The 14994-nt window shown below is 54.7% G+C and overlaps 1 protein-coding gene across 1 annotated transcript in view; it reads right to left on the bottom strand.

Annotated features, from left to right (window-relative positions):
- Nucleotides 1-10877: 10877 nt before the first annotated feature.
- The window catches only part of KCP (kielin cysteine rich BMP regulator), a 28774-nt gene continuing 24657 nt past the window's right edge, over nt 10878-14994 (bottom strand). The window contains exons 31-38 of the mRNA XM_054237723.2: nt 14316-14418; nt 14083-14225; nt 13611-13783; nt 13419-13530; nt 13222-13323; nt 12263-12427; nt 11497-11803; nt 10878-11325 (exon numbers count right to left, since the gene is read on the bottom strand). Of these exons, the coding sequence (XP_054093698.2) occupies nt 11057-11325; nt 11497-11803; nt 12263-12427; nt 13222-13323; nt 13419-13530; nt 13611-13783; nt 14083-14225; nt 14316-14418 (1374 nt within the window). The 3' untranslated portion in view covers nt 10878-11056. The remainder of the gene's footprint in view (nt 11326-11496; nt 11804-12262; nt 12428-13221; nt 13324-13418; nt 13531-13610; nt 13784-14082; nt 14226-14315; nt 14419-14994) is intronic.

Raw genomic sequence — 14994 nt, 5'->3', positions numbered from 1 at the left:
CATAACTCTTTCGCTCTTTTAATGAAAAAAAAAAAAAAAAATTTTTTTTTTTTTTTTTTAATTTGAGATGGAGTTTCACTCTTGTTGCCCAAGGCTGAAATGCAATGGCGACATCTCGGCTCCCTGCAACCCGCACCTCCCGGATTCACGCGATTCTCCTGCCTCAGCCTCCCAAGTAGGTGGGATTACGGGCATGCGCCACCACGCTCGGCTAATTTTGTATTTTTAGTAGAGATGGGGTTTCTCCATGTTGGTCACGCTGGTCTTGAACTCCCGACCTTACATGATCCACGCACCTCGGCCTCCAAAGTGCTGGGATTACGGCATGAGCCACAGCAAACCCTCATCTCTTTAATCATCCTTTTGAGGACACAGCAATGCCCAGAGGGGGCTGGGAAGGGCAAGCACTACTTTGCAGGCACGGGATCCTCGGCGACAGGGGGCCACAGGAGCTCCTGGAAGTTCTGGGTGTTCCTGGGGACGGCCTGTCATCTCGGAGGCCGGGGAAAGCGGACTCCTGCCACCGCCACACCCCTCCCTGTCAGTCCCTCACCTGGCCCCGAGGGCCCGCAGCCTCCCGGTCCTCTCCCGAGGCATCTGCTCCACCTGCTCTCGCAGGGCGTGTCGCCGTCCGGCCGCATGCTCCTGGCGGTGCAGAGCGCTGAGCGTCCCCGGCTCAGTGGGGCCGGAGGGCAGCACCTGGCATACCCGCCCCTCCCTCCCCGCCCGAGTCACTGCGCACTTCAAAGGGACCCGAGCGCGCCAAGCTTGACCCCAGCCCCACTCAGGCTCCTTGTGACCACTTTCTGGGGGTCTTGCCTGTGGAGGGAGTTGAGCCGCGCTAGGCGGGTGCCCCAGGGGATGAACCCGGCAGTGGCGGTTCCTGCCAATGTGGAGGCATTCCAGGACCCGCGGAGGCGGCAGTCAGCGTCCGACCGCCCTCGGTGCCCCGCGCGCCCCAGGCAGGCCCAGATCCTGGCGCCGGGACCCACCCGGAGCCGCTGCTGCTCACGGTCCCGCCGGCGCCGCCGCCTGGCCGCGCTGTGCAGCTCCAGCAGCCTCTGCAGAGCCGCCTCCTGCTGCGCCGCGCTCACGCCCGCTGGCGCCTTGGGCCTGCCGTGGGGCTCCGGCCACGCGGCCTTCGAAAGCTCAGGGCAGCTCCCCCGACCCCGCAGGTCACCGGAAGCCGAGCGGAGCCCACCTTCTGCTCCCCCGGGCCGGGGCCTGCTCCAGGGCCCTGCAGCCCGTGCGGATCGCGCTCCAGGCCTGGGGGCCCTCAGAGAGCCGCGGCAAGCCCCTGCTTCCGGGATACCTCGGGGCGCAGGGTCGCTGTCATCATGGCTCCGAGACCTGGGAGCCGCCGCCAGGCCGCAAGCCTTGGGCTGGGAAGCGCAGCCCACGCCCCCTCCCAGGCTGCCCCCAGCTTTGCCACCGCAGGTTCCGACGTTTGCCTCTCGCCTTTGCTCATGCCCTTCATCAGCCTGGTGGTCCCTCTCCGGAGGTTTGGGCTCTCCCTGCCTACAGGCGTTGTAGTCTGTGCTTTCAGGGACCCGCAGGAGTCCCTCGGATGGCTCTGGGGGCCGGCTTTCTCTGGGGCTGTACAGTGGCCTCTCCGGGAGCCACCTCCCATGCTCGAGAGATATTGCCTTCCCAAGACCACAGCATCTTCATTCCTGGACTCTGGGGACTCCCCATTCCCTGGAACTTCAGACTAAATTCTGTTAGACTCTGAGAAGCACCCCTGTTCTCACCCAGGGGGGCCTCCTCCCTCTGACCCTGAGGAGGCCTCTGGCTCTGTCCCACCTGTGTCTTCACCTTCTGACTCTGAGGAGCATCTTTGATCTCGCCCCTGGAGGCCTCCCCTCTATTATGCTGAGGGGTCTCTATGTTCTGATCCTGAGGGCCCTCCTCTCTCAGACTCTGAAGGGTGTCCATCCTTGGCCCAGGTACGGGTCTGAGCCCAGCCCTTCAGGGGCATCTTGGGAAGGCAGGTTTTGGGAGGGCAGGCCCCGTGCCCTAGGGGTTCTGGGGGTGAGTTTTCTTTCCTGGGTCTCAGGCTTTGCCTGGCTCCTCTCCTCCCTCTGGGCCAGGTCCCGGAAAGGAAGAGCACTTTGGGTCCAGGCTTGAGAGGGAACCCCCGGCCAGGGCCGCTTTTCTCAGGGGAACCTGCAGACTCCAGGGGCCAATCCTTGCCTGATTGCTGAATTTGTTAAAGCCATTTTATGTGGTGTGGAAGGTGCTTCGGCGATGAGCCCCCCTCACCCCAGCAGCTTCTTCTCAGGCAGGTCCACCCCTGCCATCCCCAACCTGACACCCTTGACATTTCACCTTGTACTCTGAGCTGCCTGGCACCCCAAAGCTCCTGCTGCTGGTGGGGTTCAGCTCTTGTAAGGAGGGAGAAAGACCAGTGTTGGGAGTTCATGTCCCAGCCTCTCATGCACAGTCCACCTAGACTAGAGCCAGGAAGTTTAAGGAGTCCCAGTGCATGGCTGGGGATGCCCCGGGGGTGCCGTCTGAACCTCAGGGCTGTCACAGTTCATCAGTCAGACAGCCACACACCTATTAGTCAGGTGTGCCTGCCAACAGCCTACCCCATCTTTCTCATCCTCCCAGCCAAGGCAGACCACCCCAAAAGGACCTGCACAGCCTTTTCCTCAAGACTACCACAGGAGGCCTGGGAGTGAGAAGGGCCACAGTGCTGGGCTCCAGGGTCCCTCAGTAGCGGCCATGCCCACTTTTGTCCTGGTGTGCCCATCAGGCCCAGAGAAGAAACCTGCTCTGGGTATCTTACTTTTTACTCTTATTCAGAAAAACCTTCCTTAGCCTTTTCTTTGTTTCTGATAGCAAAATCAAAGGACATTTGAGATGAAATTTTAGGCCACAGCCTGGCCTAAAAACTGCAAGTGTTCATAATTAACAAAAGAAATCTAAAAAAAGATGATGTGATATCGCTCCACTGCAGCTGTGGAGGAAGGAGAGCTGTTCTGCATCAGTGAAAATGGATTTCATAAGCTCTGAAATTGAGAACTTTCCCAAGAATACTGCATCTTGTTCTCTTGTGCAATATACAGACTTATGAACGTTCATAGCAGTAACCAAATGGGTGCGCTCTCTGTGAAATCACACCTTTCGAAGGGTTTTTTGAACAAAGGAGTCATATAAGACTCCTGGGCCTTTAGGCCGGGTGCGGTGACTCACACCTGTAATCCCAGCACTTTGGGAGGCCGAGGCGGGCAGATCACCTGTGGTTGAGAGTTCAAGACCAATCTGACCAACATAGAGAAACCCTGTCTCTACTAAAATACAAAAATTGGCTGTGTGTGGTGGCTCACGCCTGTAATCCCACCTACTCGGGAGGCTGAGGCAGGAGAGTCGGAGTCACTTGAACCTGGGAGGTGGAGGTTGCAGTGAGCTGAGATCACACCATTGCACTCCAGCCTGGGCAGCAAGAGCGAGACTCCATCTCAAAAAAAAAAACCTCCCAGGTCTTTGTAAATTATTGCCATAAACTGAAAACAACCTCCAACCTCCCACCCCTGTAATTCTCCTCTGTTTTACTAGAACAGTTATTTCTCTGGTAATAATGTTATAACTGATATCACCATCTTCTCAAGATGTAAAATACTTGTAAAAACTTCTCTGTCAATCAGAAAATAATTATTGTTACTTTCCTTCTCTCTTGTGTGCATGATGGAACAATAAAAAGCGTATGGCTTTGCTAGAGCTGTTATTTAACAAGCAGTCTGAGAGTATGTTTCATTTAAATTAATAGGCTCAAGGCTCACAGTATCCATTCCACTGCCTCTTCATTGTCATGCTGTTTCTAGACTGTGCTCTAAAGACAGGCACCCAGGCTTCTTGTTCTTTGTATATCTCCAGTGCCCAGCCGAAGGGTGGCAAATAGGTGGCCTGGAGCTTGTATTCTGTTCCTTGTCGCTGGGCAGTCAGCAATGCTCATTCCTGAACTCCCCCTGAACTCCACTTTAGTATCAGAATCCTACTGGACACAGTACCTGAGACAGCAGATACCAAACTGGTGGAACTGGCATATCAAATAAAACCTACTTGCTGGGCGCGGTGGCTCACGCCTGTAATCCCAGCATTTTGGGAGGCTGAGGAGGGTGGATCACGAGGTCAGGAGTTCGAGACCAGCCTGGCCAAGATGGTGAAACCCCCTCTCTACTAAAAATACAAAAATTAGCCAGGTATGGTGGTGGGCGCCTGTAATCCCAGCTACTCGGGGGGCTGAGGCAGGAGAATTGCTTGAACTCAGGAGGGGGAGATTGCAGTGAGCCTAGAGCACGCCATTGCACTCCAGCCTGGGTGACAAGAGCGAAACTCTGTCTCAAAAAAAAAAAATTTTTAGCTGGGCATGGTGGCATGTGCCTGTAATCCCAGCTACTCAGGAGGCTGAGGCAGGAGAATTGCTTGAACCCAGGAGACAGAGATTGCAGTGAACCGAGATCGCGCCACTGCACTCCAGCCTGGGCAACAGAGCAAGACTACGTCTCAAAACAAACAAAGAAATAAACAAAACCCACTTGCCATCCCTGGGTGTCCCAGCACTCAATCAGAAAGTGTGAGATGAAGAATGAAGTCCTGGGACTGGGGAGAGGACTTTCCTGCCTTGTCCCAATCCAATCTGGCTGCCCTAGCCCCAGGTGCTCCCTGCCCTCCCGGCTGTCCGACAGCATACCTCGTATGAGCTCTGCGGGTCCTCCAGGGCTCTCCCGCCCTGGGTCTGCACCACTCCCAGCTTCACCCAGATCTGGGGCTGCTGATGGGTCTCCCACCTGCCCTCTGCAGGAGTTCAAGGTCTGCCTCTGATGCACCTCTCTGGGCCCATGGGCTCTGGAATCGGAGGGAGTCTGTCTGCCAGTCTCCCAAGACCCCACCCGAGGATCCAAACACTGATGGATGGCCGCCCCCATTCCCCCCCACCCCATCACCAGATCCTAGGAACTGAAATTTGGAGGTTAACCTTCCCAAGGGGCTGTGGGGCAACCATGGGTGCAACTAAGAGCCCAGGAGGTATAAGGAGGGACATGGGGCAGGACTGCAGGAGGTGACAGGGGAAGGGCCCAGTTCTCAGTTACTTTGTGTGGCAACACAGAGGGAAAGGCAGAATTCATAGGGGAGACTCACCCCTCTGGGAGCTGGTGGTTCTGGCTCAGGGAGTCCCTGTCCTGGGGTAGAGGGTGTAGCCTAGAATTCTGGAAGAGTCGGGAGCACCCTAGTCCACAGGGCTCCATCCCCCAGTGTGGCGGGTGGCCTCTACGATGGCCTCTAAATGATCCCTGCCTCCTGGAATTCATGTCCTCTGTGACCCCCCTTCCCCTCCACATGAAGGAGCTTGGAGATGGATCCCTCCTGCCCCGTTGAGCCTCAGATGAGACCACAGTTCTTGCCAGCAACGTCGGCTGGACCCTTCCTAAGGTGCACCACTAACACCCCCTCCTGCTACAGCTGAGGGTGCCTTGGCCCAGAGAGGGGCACCAACCTGCCCAAAGTGACTCAGACAGCTGGTGGCTGAGCCAGGACTGGGACACACATTCCCAGTTCCCAGCTCTGTTCTGGGCTCAGTTACCACAGCACCTCCCTCGTGGGGGCTCAGCCCAGCTGCAGCCCTGGAGGGAGGGGCCATCGGCTGGGACTGTCAGCGCCTGTGTCTCGGGGGCACTCTGGGAGTCAGTGCCTTTGTCCTCTGAGGCCCTGCCAGGCCCCTTTCCTGCACATAGAAAGGGTCACATAGAAAGGCTTCCAGGTATCACCATGCAGGTGATTTGACCAAGACAGTTAACTGTGGAATGAGAATAACGGCTTGCCTGGAGAGAGCAGGCCCTGTGTCCCAGGCGTAGCCCCACGAGTCCACTGGTCCTCCTGGTAGCCCTTGGGGAAAAGATCTCTCAGTCATTTTCTAGCTGAGAGGAAAAGTAGACTCAGAGCCCACAGGGGGCGCCAGTGTGGAGATTTGAACCCAGCTCTGTCTCCAAAACCCTGCCCCTTCTGCTTGCCCTCACCACAGGGAGGCCCCAGTGTCCCCAGAACCTCTGTCCCCGCCGTGCCCCCTCACCCACTCACCAGCTGCTCAGGGTCCCCACCAGTGCTACTACCTGGCTGGCAGCACTGGCTCCATGCATGGCGGGCCTGGCTCCTCAGACTGAAGAACTGGGCCTCAGGTGGCCAGAAGAAGCCCAGCCCCATGCCAGTCAGCAGTTCCAAGTCCCACAGGAGCTGCAGGAAGATGAGGTGCCAGAGAGTGAGGGGCACCCTCCCTGGTCTCGGCCATACCCCCTGGTCAGCCCCTACCTGCTCCTGGGCCCGCTGGCTCCGCTCCATCTGCAGCAGCACAGGGGGCAGCTCCAGGCCCAGGGGACAGCCCCGGCTCTTTTGCACCTGGAGGGGCAAGGTGGCGTCAGGTCCCCACCTGTCCCCTTCCTTCTGAGGCAGTGCCGCTCCCTCACCTGCTGAATTGCAGCCCAGAGCTGGCCTGGGCCTGCGGGGCACTGGAAGAGATACTGGTACAAAGCCAAGGCCTGCCTGGGGCTGCAGGGGAGCCCCAAGCCCCCTGGGGGGGCTGCCTGCACCATAGGAGCCTGGAGGGAGACGGAGGACAGGCAGCTAGGAGCCAGGAGCAAAGAGGGACAAAGGCTCCGATCTCGATAATGCAGGGCCTGACACCTGAACCCCCGCTGGAATGCGGCCAAGTCTCATAGACTCTGACCTGCCTCTGAGATGGCTTTTGTGGCCCTAGGGTGGCAGTGTGGAGTGAGCAGTGTGGCCCCGAGCGAGGGAGGTGTACGCATATGCTTGGTTACAGGAAACCCCAGTGAGCATTTGTTTGACATATACTGTACACTTGCATATCAGCCTCACAGCTGCATTATTTGCCCAATAATGGTGGGCAGCAATAGCAGCTGCCACCAACAGTTTACCTTGTGCCAGGATGAAGATGTGTCGTCCGTGTAATCCTTTCTTGTAGCAACTCTATGAAGTAGGCTCTATTATGATTCCCACTTTATAGGTAAGACTGACTCAGAAATTAACTTGTCTGCACTTTGGGAGGCCAAGGCAGGCAGATCACAAGGTCAGGAGTTCAAGAACAGCCTGGCCAACATAGCAAAACCCTGTCTCTATTAAAAGTACAAAAAATTAGCTGGGCATGGTGGACATGCCTGTAATCCTAGCTACTCTGGAGGTTGAAGCAGGAGATGCTTGAACCCAAGAGGTGGAGGTTGCAGTGAGCCAAGATTGCACCACTGCATTCCAGCCTGGGTGACAGAGTGAGATTCCATCTCAAAAAGAAGAAAAAGAGAAAGAGAGAGAGAGAGAAGAAAGAAAGAAAGAGAAAGAGAGAGAAAGAAAGAAGAAAGGAAAGAAAGAAAGAAAGAAAGAAAGAAAGAAAGAAAGAAAGAAAGAAAGAAAGAAAGAAAGAAAGAAAGAGAAACTTGTCCCAGGTCAAGTGTGTTAATTGTGGCTCACATCTGTAATCCCAGCACTTTGGGAGGATGAGGTGGGAGGATGGCTTGAGCCCAAGAATTAGAGACCAGCCTGGGTGACATAGCAAGACCCCCAACTCTACAAAAAAAGCCAGGTGTGGTGGCATGCACTTGTAGTCACAGCTACTTGGGAGGCTGATTGAGCCTGGGAGGTCAAGGCTGCAGCAGGCCAGAGCAAGATTCTGTCTCTAAAAAATAAAGGAATAACTGGTCCTAACATGCTGCAATGTTTTTTCCTCTTGAGCTGGATGGACGTGATACCCTCTAGGAAGACACGGTCTTGGGAGCCCATGCTGTCCATCAGCAAGAGGAGAGTGGTAAGAGGCCCTGCCCTGGCGAGCACCGCCCACGTGCTTGTCCGTGCGGCCCACCAAGTAAGTGCTGTCCGTGGGTCACTGTTCATTCCTCAACACATACCAGATGCTTGTTATCATCATCGCCTCACAGATGAATAGACAGATCATCTAAGTTATCCAATCAGGAGAAGGGCTGAGTGCAGGAGCTCTGCCATCTTTATCTCCTTCTCTGTGGTAAGATCTGCCTGCCTGCTACTTTGTCCCGTTCCATGGGAGAATGGCGCAGACCCTCCTCTTGGCCAGAAGAGAGAACAGTCCATGAGAGAGCAAGCAGGCCGAGTGGCCTGCAGTTCAACCCAGCACTCTCCTGTGTCCTTGCCTGAGCACAAAGCCCTTTACTCCCTGCTGGAATATCAGGGCTGAGCAATGAAGTTGGAGTCCCCTGACCTCATGACCAAGGTCCCTGAAATACCAAGGCCACAGAGCTGGTAGGTGGCAAAGAAAACTCGAACTCTGGCCTTTTTCTACCTCAAAACTCATGTTCTCTCCCTACAGTGGTGTCTTCACATGCTGCCTGTCTACTGCCCACACTTTTGCCCAAGGTGGGTGTGGTTGTGAAGACAGGCAGGTATGCATTGCACATGTTTGTCTGGGTTTCTGAGGGATGTGTGTTTCTGTGTTTGTGTTTCTGTGTTTCTGTATGTGTTTGTGTTTCTGTGTGTGTGTGTGTTTGTGTTTCTGTGTGTGTGTTTGTGTTTCTGTGTGTGTTTCTGTATGTGTTTGTGTTTCTGTATGTGTTTGTGTTCCTGTGTGTTTCCGTGTTTCTGTGTGTGTGTCTGTGTTTCTGCGTATGTTTCTGCATGTGTTTTTGTTTCTGTGTGTGTTTCTGTGTTTGTGTTTCTTTGTGTTTCTGTGTGTGTTTCTGTATGTGTTTGTGTTTCTGTGTATGTTTCTGTATGTGTTTTTGTTTCTGTGTGTGTTTCTGTGTTTGTGTTTCTGTGTGTGTTTCTGTATGTGTTTTTGTTTCTGTGTGTGTTTCTGTGTTTGTGTTTCTGTGTGTGTTTCTGTATGTGTTTGTGTTTCTGTGTGTGTTTCTGTGTTTGTGTTTCTGTGTGTGTTTCTGTATGTGTTTTTGTTTCTGTGTGTGTTTCTGTGTTTGTGTTTCTGTGTGTGTTTCTGTATGTGTTTTTGTTTCTGTGTGTGTTTCTGTGTTTGTGTTTCTGTGTGTGTTTCTGTATGTGTTTGTGTTTCTGTGTATGTTTCTGTGTGTGTTTCTGTATGTGTTTCTGTTTCTGTGTGTGTTTCTGTATGTGTTTTTCTGTGTATGTTTCTGTGTGTGTTTCTGTGTATGTTTCTGTGTGTGTTTCTGTGTGTGTTTCTGTGTTTCTGTATGTGTTTGTGTTTCTGTGTGTGTTTCTGTATGTGTTTGTGTTTCTGTGTGTGTTTCTGTATGTGTTTGTGTTTCTGTGTATGTTTCTATATGTGTTTTTGTTTCTGTGTGTGTTTCTGTATGTGTTTGTGTTTCTGTGTATGTTTCTGTGTGTGTTTCTGTATGTGTTTTTGTTTCTGTGTGTGTTTCTGTATGTGTTTGTGTTTCTGTGTGTGTTTCTGTATGTGTTTGTGTTTCTGTGTATGTTTCTGTATGTGTTTGTGTTTCTTTGTGTTTCTGTGTTTCTGTATGTGTTTTTGTTTCTGTGTGTGTTTCTGTATGTTTGTGTTTCTGTGTATGTTTCTGTATGTGTTTTTGTTTCTGTGTGTGTTTCTGTGCTTGTGTTTCTGTGTGTGTTTCTGTATGTGTTTGTATTTCTGTGTATGTTTCTGTGTGTTTCTGTGTGTGTTTCTGTGTGTTTCTGTATGTGTTTGTGTTCCTGTGTGTTTCCGTGTTTCTGTGTGTGTGTCTGTGTTTCTGCGTATGTTTCTGTATGTGTTTTTGTTTCTGTGTGTGTTTCTGTGTTTGTGTTTCTTTGTGTTTCTGTGTGTGTTTCTGTATGTGTTTGTGTTTCTGTGTATGTTTCTGTATGTGTTTTTGTTTCTGTGTGTGTTTCTGTGTTTGTGTTTCTGTGTGTGTTTCTGTATGTGTTTGTGTTTCTGTGTATGTTTCTGTGTGTGTTTATGTGTTTGTTTCTGTGTGTGTTTCTGTATGTGTTTGTGTTTCTGTGTGTGTTTCTGCATGTGTTTGTGTTTCTGTGTGTGTTTCTGTATGTGTTTGTGTTTCTGTGTATGTTTCTGTATGTTTGTTTCTGCATGTGTTTCTGTGTGTGTTTCTGTGTATGTTTCTGTGTTTGTGTGTTTCTGTGTGTGTTTCTGTGTTTGTGTTTCTGTGTATGTTTCTGTATGTTTGTTTCTGCATGTGTTTGTGTATATTTCTGTATGTGTGTTTCTGTGTGTTTTTCTGTATGTGTTTGTGTGTTTCTGTGTATGTTTCTGTATGTGTTTGTGTTTCTGTGTGTGTGTTTCTATGTATGTTTCTGTATGTGTTTGTGTTTCTGTGTGTTTCTGTATGTGTTTGTGTTTCTGTGTGTTTCTGTATGTGTTTGTGTTTCTGCATGTGTTTCTGTGTGTGTTTGTGTTTCTGTGTTTCTGTGTGCACACACAGGCACAGTCCATATTGCATTTCGGTCTATTGCTTCTCCTGTTCCTCACCCCAGGCATCGGGTCCCAGTGTCACTAGCTCTCAGAGTGGCCCAGAAGGTGCCTGTACACTCAGCACCCCCAAGCCACAAGGAAAGGGGAGGCTATTCTTTGATGAGGCCCCTTCTCCATGGTTCCTCAGCCCCTGCGGGATCCCACATGGACCCACAGAAGGTACCACATGGGGCCATGGGCCATGCCTGCTACACAGAATGAGCACAGGATACCTGGATCCTCTTTCTGCCCACTGCAGGGTTTCCCAGACAGCACCAGGGAGTGGCTGGGTGGGGCGCCCAGGCATGCAGGTGCAAGGAATGAGCATGGCGCTGTGATTCTGGGGCCATTGATTGCTGGACCCCATGTTCCCGGCAGCCCAGCCTCTGTCCCAGCACCAGAAGGAAACACACACACATACACACACACACACACACACACACACACACACAAGAAAGCCTTTGGCAGGCCTAGAGTTTACTGCTTGTGACTCAACACAGCGGGGGTCTTTGCAGGGCAAGGGCCCAGGCTCCAGTGTCCAGGCAGGCATTCTCTCCGCAGCGTTGACCAGGGTGGGAACTGCTTGCCAAGGGGAGACACTGGGCGTGGTGAACCCTGGTCAGGCACTGTCCTGGTTCAGGATGTCTCCCGGGGCTCCCCGCTGGGGCTGGGCAGAGCACCGAGTGGCTGGTCTCCGGTGAGCAGGACTTGGGGGCAGGCCTCGGGTGGGATGCAGTGGGCCTCATGCTCTACCAGGCCTGCTGGGCACTGGCAACCGGGCACACAGGGCCTCACGCAGTGGGCTGCAAGCTCCCCCAGGGGAATATGATGATTGAAGCAGGTGCGGGGACAGGGCGGGCCGCACTCATCGAACACGAAGCCACGGTCCAGGGGGCAGCCCACCACTGCAGGGGGAGTGGGAGGCGGGGGTCACCGAGGTACCTGTAACTGCCCCAGTCGCTGTGCATACCCCTGCGAGACTCGCCATACCCTCCTGGTTCCACTCTGAGCCCTCCAGACTGCCCTTCTTCTCTGTGCTCACCCTCCCCCAACCTGCAGCAGGCATCACCCCTCACCGCACAGTGTGGGGCCTCGCCAGGTAGGTGTTACTCCTGCCTGGCGACAGTGACTGGCATAGGCTTCCAGGGCGTCACAGAGGCAGGCATCAGCGGAGGAGCCAGGGCCACAGGCACAGAGGTCATATACACAGGCGGCAAAGAAGGGCTCTGGTGGCACCACAGCATGGCAGCGACTGAACGGGGAGGACTTCAGCATCCCACACCGGGCATTGGCCTCATGCCTGACACGGTAGCCTGCTTCCCGGCATGGATCCACCTCTCGGCCTGCAGAACAGGGCTGGCCAGGCCCTAGCCCCTCTGAGACCTGGGTAGGGAGGGCAGCCCTGATGTGACAGCGCCAGTGGCAGCTGACCTCTGCCTGCCATGCTCTTCAAAGCCCTTCCCACCCAGTCATTTGCTTTAGTCCCCAAAACCTCCCTAAAAGAACAACAAAGGAAGAGCACTGTCTACCTTCTTTTTGTCCCCATTTTACAGATGGATTGACCAAGGCCCAGAGTAGGTCAGTACTTGTCCAATGTCACACAGCCAGTAAATGGCAAAGCAGGACTTTGTGACAGTGCAGGTGACAGGCCTCTTTTAACAAGCCGCCCTACCTCTCTGGGACCAAGACAGGCAAGAAGCCCCCATACCTCCCTGAAAGCCCAAAAGCCCATCTTGTGTGACTTTGCCCCCCTCCTTTGCTTTCCATGCCAGAGGGATGCTCTGAAACTCATGCTCAGCTGCGCCTCCCCTAACCCCTATCCCCAGTTCCTGTGCCACTAACCTGCCAGCTGTTCCCAAATGCAGCCTCTGTGGGCAGGAGACGACCCTCAGGGCCCTGCAGATCATCCTGGGCAAAGCCGTTGAAGTTCCCACAGAGTCCACAAGTCTGGCCCTGGTAGGAGCCAGGTACGCTCACCTCCACCCGGGACTGCCCATCCCACAGCACCTGTGTGGAAAGGCCTGGGACTGAGGAGCAGGGGACAGGGGCCTCCAGAAGCCTGGGACCCACCATGGCCCCAGGCACTGTGTTCAGCGAAGCCAGTACTGCAAGGGCGGAGAATGGACAGGTGGAGGCTCCCCTTGGAAGAAACACTGCCATGGCCAAGGCCAAGTGGATGCATGCTGTGCCAGCGCTGCGCATAGACAGGTGCCAGGAGGAGCTGCCCACAGCTCCCACATGAGGGCAGCTTCTCCCGCCACCATCCCTGAACTGGGCCCCAGGTGAAATGCAACCCCCTTTCCAGGGATTCACTTCCTCATTGGCATCTGGGCCTTGCAGAGGACAAGCAGTTAGAGCTCGGATCAGAAGTGTACACGGCCTTATTCTATGAATTTACAAGTTGTGTTTCCTGCTGGGGGCAGGGGGCAAATTACTCTTCCACATGAGAGTTGGAAGGAACCTGAAACAGCCCCTGGGAGACTTTAGCTGAGATCCTCCCCACTGCCACTGACCCTTTCCCTTCCCTAATTTACAGATGAGAAATGTGAGGCCCAGAGGAGGCTGGAGGTGGCTTAAGAGACTGAGCCAAGGTTAGAAATCCAGCTCAGAACTCAGAACTCCCCTGACTGCCCGGGAGATCTCCGACCCTGATCCACCTCCCCTCACACCCCTGCACCTGACTCCTTGCCTGTTTTGGCCAGGAGGTAGCTGGTGTCCCCACTCCCCCTACAGATGCAGAAGCCTAAACAGGACTGAAGCTCTCAGGCAGGCAGCCCACCCAGACTTCCCTGGAGCGGCACCTGGAGCCCTGGCTGGGCATGCAGGATCACGGTGCGGCCTCGAAGCTCCACGTACAGCAGCGGCTCCTGCAGGAAGGGCAAGGCCACCGGGCGCCCATCCACCTGGAGGAGAAGGGGAGTGGGAGGAGGGGCGACATCGGGGTGCAAGGGTGGACAGCACAGGACCCACCTTCCTCCGCTCTCTCGGCTTTGCTCACCGTGACTGCCCTGCCCTGCAGCAGCCGCACAGCCAAGTCTCCCAGCAGCACTGACACCTCCTGGGTCCAGGCCACACCGCGCCGGCCCCGGTCATTGTTGGTCACATGCACACTGTGGGCGGGAAAGTCCTGGGTGCTCATGTCAGCAGGGCTGGGTGTAGGGGTCAGGGGAAGAGAGAGGGGCATGCGCACCTGAAGTCCCCGCCGTGGCAGTCCTTGGCCAGCACATAGCTGCAACTGCCCTGGAAGTGCAGCAGGCGGCCGTCGAAGGTGCGGTAATGGGGGTCTCCAAAGGCCATGCAGGAAGCAGGCCGAGGCAGGCAGTGGGGGCAGCAGCTGCCAGGACTCAGGGCAGGGGTCTTGTCCTGCATTCAGCCCCAGACACTGTCAGACACCCCGCACTCCCCGCCATGCCTCTCGAAGACCCTCCCAGAAAACCAAGCATCTCCCAGGAGTCTCCAGGGAGCTCCAGGACTCTGGCCCCCAAACTCCCTTCGAGCAAGGCCAGGGCACCACTTACTTCATGGCTGCAATGGGAACAGCACTGTCCCCAGCTCCTGGCTGGCTGCAGGAGCCCAGCCTCCCTCTTTAATGCCTGGTCACACCAGGATGTCGGTACCATGTGCCCCCACCCTGTTCCCACCACCTTAGATTGTGTACTCACAGGGCCACACGAGAGCGGCGAGCAGCGCTGGCTCTGGCAATGCACAGTGCCCGCTATGCAGGAGCAGCTGGTGCAGGCGTCCACGGTCCAGTGCTCTCCAGAGGCCACCTCATGGCCCTGGTGCACACAGGACTGGGTGGGAGCTGAAAGGATAGGAGCTGGGAGGGTCAACTGCCCCTCCCACATGCCCAGAGGGTCTGGCTTACCCCTCCCCCATCATCCTGGCCATGCACCTTGGCATTGCTCACAGCAGCTGCCAGCCTGGGGCACCTTCGCCCAGCCATGGGGGCAGGAGAGGGCCTGGCACTCCTCGAGGTGGCACTCCACATGGCCCCTCTGAGAACAGACATCACTGTTTTGAGGTTTCTCCTGCACTGCTGGATTCCCTGGCCTCATGCTTCTGGGGGCCTCTGGGCACAACTTCTGCCTGCTCCTCCCATAACACACTCTTCATAGTTCAAGTGGGGAATGAAATCCGGCCTTCGGCTCTGTGACCTGACGCAGGGATGCCCCTGCCCCTTGAAGACCCCATATTTGCAGGGCATGGTGGCTCATGCCTGTAATCCCAGCACTTTGGGAGGCCAAGGCGGGTGGATCACGAGGTCAAGAGATCGAGACCATCCTGACCAACATGGTGAAACCCTGTCTCTACTAAAAATACCAAAAAATTAGCTGGGCGGGGTGGCGAATTCCTGTAGTCTCAGCTACTCGGCAGGCTGAAGGAGGAGAATCACTTGAACCCAGGAGGCGGAGGTTGCAGTGAGCTGAGATCGCACCACTGCACTCCAGCCTGGCAACAGTGCAGGACTCCGTCTCAAAAAAAAAAAAAAGACCTCACATTTGCTGGTGGAGTGCTGGAGTGTTGGACACTCCTCCTTTTACCATCTGTGAGGTCCTCCACCCTCCCAACCC

The sequence above is a fragment of the Callithrix jacchus genome, chromosome 11 (assembly GCF_049354715.1).
Source record: "Callithrix jacchus isolate 240 chromosome 11, calJac240_pri, whole genome shotgun sequence".
Taxonomy (NCBI): domain Eukaryota; kingdom Metazoa; phylum Chordata; class Mammalia; order Primates; family Cebidae; genus Callithrix; species Callithrix jacchus.
Note: the sequence above shows the minus strand (reverse complement) of the source record. Positions and strands in the feature narration are given on the sequence as shown.